Source organism: Anas platyrhynchos, chromosome 22 (assembly GCF_047663525.1).
Source record: "Anas platyrhynchos isolate ZD024472 breed Pekin duck chromosome 22, IASCAAS_PekinDuck_T2T, whole genome shotgun sequence".
Lineage (NCBI taxonomy): Eukaryota > Metazoa > Chordata > Aves > Anseriformes > Anatidae > Anas > Anas platyrhynchos.
In genome coordinates, this window is record NC_092608.1 from 1,385,201 (window position 1) to 1,399,206 (window position 14,006).

Sequence of the window (14,006 nt, forward strand, 5' to 3'; positions counted from 1 at the left end):
TTTGTTCACTGATCTTCATTTTGTGGAGACTGAGCCTGTCAAATTAAGTAGGAGAAGAAAAAAATAAATTGGTAAATGTCCCTTCCCTTGAAGAATCATAGGCTGGCTACTCAAATTAAAGATAAAGGATGGTCCAACAGCTCTTTCCTTACTGAACATTAGATAGTTGGTTCAGAAACTCCCCTTTCAGTTCCATGTAATGTATTCAAAAGTATCAGGTGTGATCCTTGGAAAGATTCAGTGCAGTAGATCTAGGGCAATACAGGTTTATAGTGAGAGTCATACCAAGTTTATAACTATCAAAATATTTATTGGAAATTATCAAATTTAAATAACAGCTATACATTATATACACTCAGATACAATCTTAGAAGTGAAATTCCCTAGTTGACAATTTCAAAGAAAGTTCAACTACATGAGAACTAGTTTTCTTAAAATCCAGACTTCATTCTCTATGCTTAAGTTGCAACACCACTCAAATAAAAACAGTATTTTACAGATTGGAGTTTGGTTACACTCCTTCAAATAAATAGAAGTACAAAAACCTTCAAGGTTGGGCAACGGGGTTTGACCCTCTTCCTCAAATTTGAAAGCATTTTTAAATGCAGCTGACAGTTACTTCACCTCTTCTCTTTCTAAGTAACACATACAGAAGTTCTCCTTGCTCAGAAGTGCCATGGAATCTCCACTAGGATGCCAGCAGAGAGAGACAATCTGGAAGTCACCTGCAGAAACAGATCAGTTTGTCAGCAAAAAAACATGTCTTATTTTGGTTACCTTTTCCTAGGCTAAGTCACACACATTGCAAAAAAAATGTTCTCCTACTTTAGAAGCTTTAACATGGAGTTTTTGTTCCTGTTGTAGTAGAGCCAATCCGCTCTCCAGCATCTCAGTGCAAGTAATCTGTATTACTGACCATTTCCCCAAAATGGACAGTTACTTTGTACTCCATATACAAGCATAAGCAAGTTTGGAGACTCATCATTTTAATGCAAACAAATGCCACAAGACTGTCCGCTGCTGCAGAGCTGCATTCTCTGATGATCCAGCTGCTACTTGTGGAGAGAGGAAAAAGCTGAATCTGATTTATTTTCTGTTTAATAAGCAGAAAGACATTGATCTAGCTAATGGCCTGGTATCACTCACTGCAAACCATAAAGCTTCTCATAACACAGGCTGACCTAGAGTTCAGGTTCCCATATGTTCTATCTTTATATACCAGACTTAACACATTTTTCCCTGCTAGTATTTCTGTAGTTGTACTTTAGTTGTTCTCAGAATACCTCAAGTGTTACAACACTTGGCATTCTGCACAATGACCATTTCTATGTAAATAAACTTACATGAATGTAAAGCTTAAGAACTCAACATATCACACAATTAATGCAACAATTAAAATCATTAGCCCCTGTGCTCTGTCCATGATGTATTTTACTGTGTCTGTCTCATTTCAAATGTCTTTTTTAAAGGGTAGAAACACCTGGTTAAGAAGCTCCAAGAACACAGTTAAATCTTTACATGATAATGCTTGGACCAATGTAAAAGTGGGAAAAAAAAGTTTGTAAGAAGCTGATGATTGCTTGTGGAAGTAATTGCAGAGATTTACCTTCCATTGGAACCTGCACTGACACACATCCAGCTGGGGACCATAAGTAGACTTTGCTATTTCCTGTGCACACAGCAAGTCGAGGTTGTCGTGGATCCCACTGGAAAGACTGGATGGCACACAGCTGCTCTAGGACTACAGATAGCTTCAGCTTTTGAATGTCCCAGATCCAAACAGCATTAGGAATGTTATCTGTCAGAAAACAGAGGTAATCATGTGAACAGCAGAAGGAAAAACAGATCTCTCAGCCTTTTTAGAAGCAACTCAATTTGTCTTCCAGTCCTTCACTGGCTTTTATCAAATTACTCACAATTACACTCCTCTGTTAGTAGGCTTTTACTCTGACCCACAACTTTTGCATCCTGATGTAAACAGCCCTTGGGCCCGTCAAAGGGAAAAATTGAATGTTAATCCCACAACTTTTACTATTTGTGTTAATCAAAAGTTGCACCGTGACAGGTTGTAAAGAATTCTGCCTTCCAAGACACACACGCTGTATAAATAGAGGAAGGATTTGTGTACTTCATTTTCCAATACAGTGACCTCATATAGATTTGAGGAAATATAGAACAGACTATTTCTGTTAAATATAAAGCCAAAACCAAGGTAACATAATGATAAGCAGGTCTCACAGCTCGCAGTACTTTACACATGCTACACACAGAACATACACTGAATTTCCGCTGGAGTAAAGTGTTTACACAGCAGAGATCCAATTTTAAATAGGGCCTGAGTCTCTCCACAGTGCAAAATAATTCATCCATTATTGCCCATTTCTGTAAGAAAACACCACGTATAATGAGATTTCCCCTTTAGTAGGGGGCAGTAGGAACTCACCATTTTTGGTTGCCAGGAAGCAGTTATCTGGACTGAATGCCAACATCCCAATCCCCATTTTGGGGTTAGCCCTATCAGCAACTGGTTTGATATACTGGAAAGAGACTGGCACCTGGGAAATGTCATCTGCAAGTGGAAATAAAAGTGCGTTACTGAACAAGCCTGCACAGACAAAATATTTTTATTCCAACTATTAAAAATCTCTCAAATGATAGGACAGGATTTGACTCTTCTATTTACCTATGATGTTTATTTATGGAAAGACTTCAAATGGCAAGCTCAAGTGTTTCATTTTAGTAAACTCTGGCTTACATTTACTTTGTGTGCTGAAGAGAGAACTAGCCAACGCTCTTGTTGGTGGGAAAGAAAGTCTCTCCGTTTCCACAGATGAAGGTTTCTCCACTTCTTTATACACAACCTACAAAGAAACAAGTGAGAGTTCACTTGTTTGAGAGTACACTACTCGAGTGCATTATACCTCAGCACCCCATAGCTCATTAAAGGAGCAAAGGGTTCCAGCAGGCAAATACTGAGTCTGACATTCTCAGTGAATCATTTGTTTGTTGGAACCATGATCAAGAAAACACTCCTGTGACAAATAAACGAAAGTGAAAGTAAATGAAATGAGAAGTTTTGCTGAAGTGCATTTAATGGATCGTGCCTTGCTTCTGGTTAAGAGGCATCAGCACAGCCATGGGGATTTTGCAGCCTTAACAGCCTACACATGTGAACTCTTAAAGGACATCTGTCCAGACACAAGACTAGGCCTTCCTCCTCAATGGCACGCAGCACTACTACGCTGTTTTTACCTTGAAGACCTGAAGAATGAGAGCAACTTTTTAGAATAAGAGCTGTAGCTTTCTGCCTGCTGCCAACTACCCACAATCTATGGGGTGAGAGACTACGCATATGCAAGGAGAAAAACAAACAATGACAGATGTTTACAGGAAACACTCTTTAGGTGAGCTCAATGAGCTTGCAAATACAAGACAAATCAAATCACAATCCACTTCAAATGCTATTTGAAGTTGAGAAATCGCTTCTGTTAAATTCCCCCGTTTGTCTTCATCATCTGCATAACCCAAATTGCTAACGCAATCACCATCTACATCAAAATACACTGGCATATGACAGAAGTCCTGAGAATCTACTGGTGCCAACACTGAGAATCATGTGCATATTCCAAAAAATTTGGAAGGATTCCTCTGTTTCTCTTACATCCCCTAGTTTTCAAGGGAGTTCTCAAACACTGTTTATACCTTACAAGGAAAAAAAAACAAAACACAACTCTCCAGCATGAAACGCACTTGCTAGCATCTTCAGATATAAATACCTGCACCAAAGTGCTGGTAATTATCAATAGGTTTTGGATCCATACTTACAGTCTTTGTGTTAGCAACTGTTGCTGGATGTTCGAACTCTGCGATCTTTTTCCAAGTTACATGGTTCAAGATACGCACCTAATTCAAGGAAGCATTGCAAGACAGAACCGTTATGACAAAATTCTGCAAATGGTTTAGATGGAAAAGAAAAACACCTACTTCTTACCTTTTCATCATAGCTGCCAATTGCCAAAAATTGACTGCTGGGACTCCAGGCAATTGATTTTATGCCTAAGGACCATTCATACGCCCGGTATGTGGACAGCAGTCTGCCATCAAGGGAGTACAGCAATATTTTATACTGGAAAAAAAAGTTGATTAATTCTAAATACTACGAATATAATTAAAAGCCACAGGCAGGGAAAACCACTCTTGCCAAGCTCTCCCAGGGTAAAACACAGAAATTTAACACAAAGGGCAGAGTGTCTTATCTGTGATATGAGGTGAGGCTCTAGGCATAGAAACAGAGTTATTGTGCAACATAAGATTTCTACAATATTAAAGAATAACTCATTTATCTGAATAGCTGCTTCCCCAACATTCACAATCCAAACTAATGTATTTTTAAATAAATTACAAATCCAATGTAATAATGTTATCATTAAATAAAGACTTATGTAACAGTTTGACATACACCTGTAACGACGCCCATTAACAATACAAGTCTATTCTAAAGGGTTTTATTTGAGTTCAGCTTTTGTTATATTTGTTTAAGGATTACAATACTAGCTATTTCAGTTACCGCTTAGTACATGGCAGCTCTAAAAAAAACAACCCAAATTTTAAGTAATCAAGCTTTTTCCTCATACCTCAAGACATGTATCCCACACTGCCAGAACACAGCCATTGGGAGCCCATTCGATCCCAAACAGATCTTGTGTTTCAGTGTCAAAATGCTGTCCCCAAAAGAGAAGTAATTAGAAACATTGTACTACCAAATACCATTGGATCTGACCTAAACATGATCCCTAGTTCTGTCCTTTTAAACTCTCCCACAAAGGTAACAGCATTTTGTACACTAGTGTAGAAAGAGATACTTTGCTATTATGGGAGAAAATATTTCTACAGTTTCCGTGGTTTCTCTTTCTGGAAAAGGGCAAAAAGTTGCTGCATCTTAAAAAAAACAAAAAACAAAAAAACGGCATTTCATAAACACAAAGGTGGTTACATTGAATCAGCCAAGAAATCCGGCTAACCTAATTCCTTGTCTCAGAAAAGGTTTTAACTTCTCAGATTCATCCAGTTCTCCAATAGATGCTAGCATGTATTCTTCATAGACCATTCTCATTTTTAAATTGAGAATAAAACAATTTATATTAAACATTTCAAATGATCACTTTGTCAATTATCAGATACCTTCACTACCATTACTACAGCAGCTTGTTGTAAAGAAGCTCATGCAGAATTTCAAGGTGGAACCTCTGCATTCCACCAGAAACTCTTTACACACATGCAGCAGTCACAGCTTCCTGAACAGAATCCCTCTGCTCTGGAAGCACGCCTACAGGCCAGCAAAGGAGCCAGATGCTGGCTAGAAAAATACACTGGCAAGTTCAAAACCAGACTAGCCAAGTGACAGTGTTTAAAGCAGTGTACAACAGATAGCTGTAGTCTGTGCAGAAGCCATGGAAGACAGGGACATGTCTTACCCTGAGTAGCTGCCAGTCACTGCATACGAAGAGGCTGACAAAGTCTTTGCAGTCGCGTCTTTCTGCTACTGCCATATAGCGGCCGTCCTTAGTGAAAGCAATCCCTGACAAAGAGACAAAAGGCAACACTAAGAGAAGGTAAGGCAGAGTAAGTGATGACTCTACAGTGAAAAGCAGTTACTCCTAATTCGAGGGGGAAGTAAGAGGAAAGGGGGGACAAAAACTTAGTTTGACAGAAGATCTCATTAATCAAGTCATTGAGAAGTTTTCACTAATTTGCTTATGCAATTCTTGGACTTCGAATAGGATTTCTAACGATGCAGCTTTCCAGCTACTGCAGAACTTCATCACACTTCTAAACAGACTGTTTGATTACTGACAGATAGTTGTTACATGAAGTGCATAGATTTCAAACAAACAGTGCATTTGGCCTAGCTGCATGTCAGGTATGCAATTACTGGTGTCCCATCAAGTTCCAGGTGTGTGTCCTGTCCACTCTTATAAAAGAAGAAATACTTTGCCATCTTCATCACATGTGTGACTATTATACATAAACCTCAGCTGGGAAGCTGCTAACCACAGTCATGCTGCAGACAGCTCTGACAGGAGCTTCCTTTTTAAATCTTTTCATGTGTAATGAGACACTTTGGATTAGTGCTTTTCATCACAGTGCATCCAGCTTAATTTAATGTCTTGTAGGACCTTTCATAAGGGGACCAGGACAGAAGAACAGGTACATAGAGAGCTGTAATCCTCTCAGTGAGGAAGAGGACCTCAGATCCTAGGGCAACACTTGCAGTAGTTGGCAAATGGGTACTGATTTTAGAGCTGTGCACCTCTGAGGGCAGCCAGCCCTTCAGCAGGGAGGGACTAAGAACCCTGCTCCATTCGGAAACAGGAGCTTCATCTTCACACATCAACTTTGTTTCTCTTTGTGCCACATTAAGAATAACATCCCCCTGTTCAAGTTGTGACACTCACCTTGCTGACAAGCTTTGGGATACTTGATGTAGGACACAGACTTGGTGCACAAGGACCACACAGTTATCCGCAGCTGTTGCAAAGAGAGAACAAGGAATTATTTGCTTATTTTTGTAGATTAAAAAATAAAAACAAAAACCCAAACAACCTAGTTCAACAACACAATGTAGATAAACGCATCTTCTGTGGTTTAATTATGCTTTGCTATTATTCAAACAAATCCTAAGAAAACCTGCAAGAAATTCTCTCCTGAATTCTCTTCAGTTAGCAAGGACACTTATTTCAGATTATTATACTCTAGAGGGGTACAGGTGCATAACACCCATACAGACACAAGCACTTTGTTAATATTGAAGTTGGGGATGTCAGCACGAATTTAGCTTCAATTGCCAATGTATATTGTACATATTGTATGCTTTTCAGCTGGAAAAACAGTTTCATCACAGAATCTGGAAAAGAAATGAGGAGTTTATTGCATTTATGAATAGATGAGAAATTGCTGCAGCTTACGAGTATTGCGTCTCGAGATAGGGCTAGTAAAAGAAAAGACTTTCTTTTAAAGACACTCAGTTTTTGACAGCTGATTTGCATTTTTCTCTTCCCTCAGCCACCCACAAGAAGGCAACATTACATAATTAAAGAACTAGAAGAGAACTACAATACAGTGTGCAAAGAAACGCATTAAACATCCTGTCTAGGGTATTTCTGGAGACCTGTGCATCCACAAATCAAGAACTGCAGAGAAGGCAGTCAGCTGCCAAACAAGCCTCTCCGCAGCTCTTCAAGGTCACAGCCTGCATTCTGGAAGCTCTGCGTTGCCATCTGCAGATTATTCAATTAAAAACAAATACTTCTCTGCCTTAGCAACGGCAGCCACACCAGACATATGTGCATCAATCAGGATGTCATGTGAACCTTTGCATTTATATCTGGAGCAAGGAATGTTTCCAGTGTAAGTTTTTTCCTTGTGTTTTCCTATGTTTTATTGTACCAAGGTAAGGGAACAGGTAAAAACTATTTTTGCAATAAAGAACGATGGTCATAAAACCATCTTTCCCAAGACTACTGAACAACAAAATTAGTTGATTCACTACACAAGTAAAGCTTTAGCACCATCTACCATCCTCTCACCCACCTGCATCAAGCACCGACCAACTACCAGCAGCAGTGGAACAAGTTTCTGCTGCACTTTTTTTTTTTGTTTGTCCTCCATACCTATTTTCCTTCTCTGAAGCAATTGGTACAATTCATTAGTGAGAGAGGAGCCCAAGGTAGCATCCTGTGTATCTGTTCTACCTGTTAATGCTCAGACTGTGGAGGTTTTTCTTACTGCTAACATGTGCTTTCTAGCAAAAGTGACTGATAGGTGTTCAAATCAAGCTGCAGAATCCTAACAAATGCTGCATCTCTCCAGAGATATGTGGAGTCCAAAAGCAAAAGAGCATCACTAGCTGTTTTTTTCTACTGCTTTTGTGAACAAAAAAGTTTGTGAGACTTGAAAAGACAACACAAGAAGCATTATTATTTAATATAACAGGAAAGAGCATAACCAGATTCCAGTCTGATTGTACAAAAAGGCACTACTGGACCACTATTTGATGCAGCCTTTATTATTCTTCTCCTTTATTTAACAGCCATGAAATTACAGCTAGGCATCTACAGCACCAACCTGGAAGTTTAACAGATCCTAGAGGAATCCACTAGATGAGCAACATTAATCAAGTTTTATCACTGCAACTGCCCACTTCCGGACATACAGAAATACCACGTTGTTAGTCTGCTCTTCAGGCAAGATTTACTTTAAAAATACCAACACAATGCCTACTCACATTCTTCTACAGCAACTGCAATAGTGATATGCTGCTTGCTCCTATTAATTGCAGTGTTAAATGTACTTGCTGCTGTTCCTCCCCTGAACAAAACATGCAGGACACACAACACATGCATTCTACAGCCACTTAATACAAGCTTAGCAGCTGCAAGCTTTGAATGCTGAGGTCTGGATCGTAATTTTTCCTGACAAAGGCATCCAAGCTTACATTTGTGTTACTGCTTGGCCTTGCGACCAACTCACCTTGCCTGCTGCGTGTCACCCACACTTCTATCTTGCACCGTACAGACTGGCTCAGAGCCTCAGAAAACACAAAAACGCACTGCTGAGTGCGCAGGGAGAGGGAAACATCTACCAGAAACAGCCCAGGGCATGTAAGGGCTCCCACCTCTGCCTTGCCTGAGACTGCACCTCAGAAGAGGAATGGCAAGTACACCTTCCCTTGTCCCAGCATTAAAAGCATGTGAAAGTAAGCTGCTTTGACACCCAAAATCAGGATTCTTTTCAGTTGTTTTTTTTTTTTTTTGTCTCCAGACAAACAGAACATTTTCTGAACTAAGAAAGACACACCGCATGCTTCAGCTATGGACCTGACCCCTGTCTTACAATGTTCACAATCAGATGTGCCAAAAAGGGTGAACCTCTATCTTTCCAGCTGGAACTGAAACATTATTCCACAATCCTGCCCAAGCTGACATGAACTAGCCCAAGGAGGTTTATTGCCCAGCTGACAGAGGTGATTGAGAGACAGAAACAAGATCACAGAACGGCTGAAGCTGGATGAGACCTCTGGAGATCTTCTAGTCCAATGTCTGCCACACACACAGGATGAGAAGAAAGCCAAACACCACAAAAATCACAATTAGTTGTGTTCTTCTTACTGACTTTTCTCAGAGAGCTCACGGGGAAGGGACAATTGCTTTTCCAGCAGGAGAACAGACTGTGGCCAGCTAAGTCCATGGCAAGCACTTCTTGGCTGATCATTTTGAGGGATCCTTTGCTATAGGTGACTAGATTAAGTGGAGTTGTCAAACTCAAATCCAAATAATAATGGTGTCTGAGAGGTTTTCAGCTGTTGTTTTGCAGTGGAAAAACAAACCAAAAGCAGAAGCATTTTTAAAATAGCCCCAAAACAGCTGAGAAATAAAAAGTATTTAGATGGTAACGTGATAAACAGTCTCCAGTGCTGGGTTCAGGACTACGTCCCAATGTTGACAGCTATAGGCAGGTGTAAGACTGGTGATTTTCAATAGATAAAAACACACTTTTAAACAACCTTGCATCTCAAATGACTGTCAACTTTTGTCCCAGACTTGACTGGGTCACAAAGCCTCCTTACATAGCAGTGTCTGTCAGCACCGGATTTCAGAAGATTATTCAGAGCACATTCCTCGACAGAAAGCATTTTTCAACCAACGTAGCCATTTCCAGTTACTAAGGATTAGCTCCAATATACACAAACACACACATTTTTTCTGCTGCTGGAGTTCTACAGCAGTTCCTTAACGCTTTGGCACTACAGTGGAACTAGAGAGTACAGCACATGCACTTTGTAAGTATGGGTCTTAAAAGAAGCACTCCAGAACAATGCTGATTATCTTCAGATATTTATCACAAATCTTAGAAGTTTTGAAGAAGCAAAAGCTCCAATTGCTTTCTCTGCATCTTTTACCCACAGCTCATTTAAGCTCTACATGTGCCTATCACTCCAACATTCAGGCAGAAGGACAGCACTGTAAGAGGAACAACACCAGGTACATCTTCCACGGGACAAACAGAGAACGGGGAATCTTCTGGTAATCAGCTTGCTGTGCTAGACACACTGCAATGCAGCAGGAGCACAGAACTGCCCCACAAAACAGAGAGGATTTCAGCAGGAGAGGAAGCACCTGCTGTAAAACAGAGTAGCAAACAATAGCCATGGGATGACAAGCTGCCCTCCAGGGCTCTACGTGAATCACTATCATTGACTCCATGCACTAACTTTTTCAGATTCCAGGTAGATTTCACATAGCAGGCTTTCAGAAAGTACTTTTCTAATTTTCATTAAGCCTTTATTGATTAAAAACAGATCACTATTTTATTTTTCAAAACTGCTTTTCCTAACAGAACTGTACTCTAGCTTGGTATGAACAACAAGGTGATGAAAAAATCAAGCTGTAATTATTCTGGCTTCTTGTCACGTGCAGCTCTAAGATAGAAGCAGACAATTAAAAAAATGCCTTTCAAGTCTGGAAGCACCTTTGAATATTTCCTGCTGCCTGGTAGAACTAGTGAACCTGTGTATACTTCCCCTCATAAGACTGTAGCATCCAGTAGCCTTGCATAGCATGCTGTTGATGGCAGTGATTACATGAAGATTTAGATACCTGACAAATATGTTTTCTGTAGCACAAGTAAGTATGGATTGCTGGAAATAAATTAGCATAACCATATGCCTTCAAAAAATTTGAGTAGGAATAAAAGTTATTTGTGAGCTTACAGTGCAGCTCACATGCTGACCTGAAGAATTACAAGTATGAGTAATTAATTGATGCTGTTTGCAAGTGCCACACTACCAAAGCCAAGCTGCACTGGTTCACAGGGAAGCTTTAAGCCCTCTGAGCAATCTTTGAATTTACTAAGGTACCTAATACATCAATATTAAGTGTCCTGACAATTTCTGTCTTGAGCACCGCTCATGTCTGCCCCACCAGACTATGGATTTAGCATGCTATAGGGTAAACACAACTCAGACATCGGCATAACCCAGGCAGCTGTCTGACAAAAGCTAATTTAGCAACCTGTTTACAGCTGGAAAGAAAACTTATCCCAACGCAGATGCCAACTTGGCAAAGGCTTAATGAAATCCTCTAAGGTCAAACCGAGTTCTGTTGGGAGGTAATAAATACTTGCTCGTCCACCCCCACACGCATGTGCCGTACAGAACTCACTTGTAGCACATAGCAGCAGCCCTCAGTTTGGGTTACACAGAGTACTACGCTCCTGCCTGAGTAACAAGCGTGTCTTTACTGACTTCAGGTTGAAGCTCTGGTCTCATTTATTTTAATCACCATCAAGGTGAATCATTCCTGGAAAAAGTCAGGCTTAAATTCATCACTCCTCATAAGCCATGAGCTAGAAGGGTGGGGGAGAATGGAAGGAGACTGTTTTATAGCCAGAAAATCTCTACTTCAGTCAGCACTAAAATCCCTGGCCAAACACTAAACAGGCTTGCCAGAGAATTCCTCAATGTGTGCACAGGGAGCTACACTTCAACTGCAAGCATGTTTTTTTGGAGGTTTCCTCGAGAGCATCAGCACTTACACTAACTCTAGTATACACACACATGACAAATTCCCCCATCTATCACTCAAATTTGGACAGTGGGTTAAAAAAGGAAAATCTTGCAGTGCAATATTTGAATTCAGTGCTAGAGAGGATTGTGGCACAACAAGGTGTCATCTGGCTTTGAAAAGATTAGATACAGCAAGAAGAACAGTTTCTTTCAAGTGGTTCCTAGCTATTTTCTGACCGTTCCTCTCTGCACTGAATAACATCAATCATCAGCTATAATCCAAAGACTATAAAGGTGAAGAGTCAGACTTCCAAACACCTTCCAACAAGCCCTTTGTGTCCAGCACACACAAACCACTTCAGTTTCTACACCAGAACACGGCTCTTAATCAATAAGCATGCACTTTAATTATAATTTCACAAGTGATTCTATCAACAGCCTTCTGACTTCTGTCTATAAAATCAAGTGTTCCTGTAAGCATTCCCAAGATATAAACCTAAGAGCTTTTTTTTTAATTCCACAGCCAGTCTTAAATTTTTGTGGATGTGGTTTTGTTATGCTTGTTTGCTAGAAACCCTGAGCTTTCCCTGAGCTACCAACACCACATTTGATTACTAAAAAAGCGTCAATAAATGCCAGTTATCCCTACTCTTTCCTTAAGCACACAATTTTACCTGTATAAACTAAAGCATCCATTCTCTATTGTATCAAATATAAGAGAATAAAATGTTAACAGAATAACACCTAAACTGGAGTTAAGCTAGATTACATCTGTAAATACAGGAAAACTTGGTGTTCTTTACCACCACTACAGCTTTAAGAGCTTCTGGTTATTTTAAGAGGCGAAGTGCAGACAGCAACATCTGATACCATCAAGAGTAATCATGACTTCACACTTACATGAAACTCAGTTGTATTGAGAATGTGACGACCATCCGGACTCCAGCATGAAGCCACCAATCCTGCTGAGCCTTCGTCTATCTTACAGTGCCAGTCTGGCTGCTCCAAGGACCAGACCTAGGACAGAGGGGAAACCAAACAGGCTGCACCAAACGAACACTTCACCTAAACCTCTTCTTGCAAGAACACGCCACAGCTGAGGAAGAGTTCCTGCATCACATACCAGAGGGGTCAGGAAACCTCTGAAAGCCCACAGCCATGAAGGACTGGCGCTGGATTCCGCTACAAAAGTAAGCCCCACACCTCTGTATGTTAATACAAACTGTAAAGCAAGTTTTCTTCTGTGATAAATATTCTAAGGTCCAGCAATTTTAAAAAAAACATGGTTTAGCTCACGTGGCAAGTTTGCATGTATTTGTTTCCTGCTGAAATAAGAAACCCTTACAATATTCTCTAGCTTTGGTTTAAATTGGTTTGCTAGGTATTTTATTCAAATTCTGTTTGTTTTCAAACTGAGATGCGTGTGATAGTTCTGTAAATATTAGCCTGCTGGGTTACAAAGCCTCAAGCCATGTGCTGTGAATAACATCAATTACTTCAGCAAAAGCACTGAGCAACGGCTTGCTGATACGTTCTCCCTCACACCACACGGGAAACGTACCTGGTCCGGGTGCTTACCTGGACGATCCCTCGCTTGTACATGGCACAGAGGATGAAGAGGGAGTCTGACGACCATTCCACATACTGGATCTGGTCCAGGCAGGTGTACAGCTGCAGGATCTGCAGGGTGCTCACGTCCCGCACGATGAGCCGGTACTGCACGCACGACGCCTGGGATAAACCAAGGGCAGCGCTGAGCTGCGGTGTGCCAGTACCACAGCTACAAACTGCAACTCTCACTGTACCCCAACGAACCGCTGCTGACCCTAAAAGCTTTAGTTACAGTTTGTTTTTTATTATTATTTTTCTCCCCTTTAGAAAGGCCTGACTGACAGAGCTGCTGTAACACAAACCTCTGTAAGAATACTTAAGCCAGCAGGGGGGCCTCTCGTCACTTAACAAACCGAGCTCATTAACTCCTAGACCGCTCGCCAGGCACAATTAGCCCCAATTCCCCCCAAACAAACCCATTTTGGGGGGGGGGGTCTCGCCAGCCCCCGGGGGCCGGGCAAGGCGCCGCGCTGCCCGCCAGCCCCTCACACGGCCCCGCCGCAGCCCAGCGGTCGGGGGGCGATGCCCCAGGAGGAGCCGGGCCGGTACCGGGAGCACCCACCAGGCACCGCCCGTCGGGGGAGATCCTGCCCAGCAGCCCCGACAGCCGGCACGGCTCCGAGAAGTTCATGGCGGGGCCCGGCCCGGCCCTCGCCCGGGGCCGGCGGCGGGAGGAAGGGGCAGGCACCGCTCCGCCGGGCTGCCAATAAGGCCGGGGGGGAGCCACGATGTACGCCGGGAAATGTAGTCCCGGCGCTGAAAGTAATTATCATGCAAATGAGCCGGGTTAATGAGAGCCCGCGCCGGCTTCGCGCCGTGCCCCGCGGGCTGA

General features: G+C 41.6%; 2 protein-coding genes across 5 annotated transcripts in view; one reads left to right on the top strand and one right to left on the bottom strand.

Moving 5' to 3' along the window:
• Positions 1 to 289: 289 nt before the first annotated feature.
• On the bottom strand, positions 290 to 13,948 carry WRAP73 (WD repeat containing, antisense to TP73). 2 transcript variants are annotated; one of them, XM_027443406.3, is made up of 12 exons: positions 13,737 to 13,948; positions 13,142 to 13,294; positions 12,464 to 12,580; positions 6,456 to 6,528; positions 5,475 to 5,578; positions 4,635 to 4,721; positions 3,992 to 4,126; positions 3,826 to 3,903; positions 2,756 to 2,861; positions 2,444 to 2,569; positions 1,607 to 1,798; positions 290 to 725 (listed from the first exon to the last, which is right to left on the bottom strand). In XM_027443406.3, the coding sequence occupies exons 1-12, from the start codon at positions 13,803 to 13,805 to the stop codon at positions 616 to 618; spliced, it is 1,350 nt and encodes a 449-aa protein (XP_027299207.3). In that variant the 5' UTR covers positions 13,806 to 13,948; the 3' UTR covers positions 290 to 615. The 2 variants fall into 2 exon arrangements, with proteins under 2 accessions (XP_027299207.3, XP_027299208.3); XM_027443407.3 differs by lacking the exon at positions 13,737 to 13,948 and adding an exon at positions 13,477 to 13,654.
• TP73 (tumor protein p73) overlaps positions 12,577 to 14,006 on the top strand; it is a 36,988-nt gene continuing 35,558 nt past the window's right edge. For all 3 annotated transcript variants that reach the window (XM_038166730.2, XM_027443371.3, XM_038166733.2), the window contains exon 1: positions 12,577 to 12,753. In XM_038166730.2, the coding sequence (XP_038022658.1) occupies positions 12,722 to 12,753 (32 nt within the window). In that variant the 5' untranslated portion in view covers positions 12,577 to 12,721. The remainder of the gene's footprint in view (positions 12,754 to 14,006) is intronic.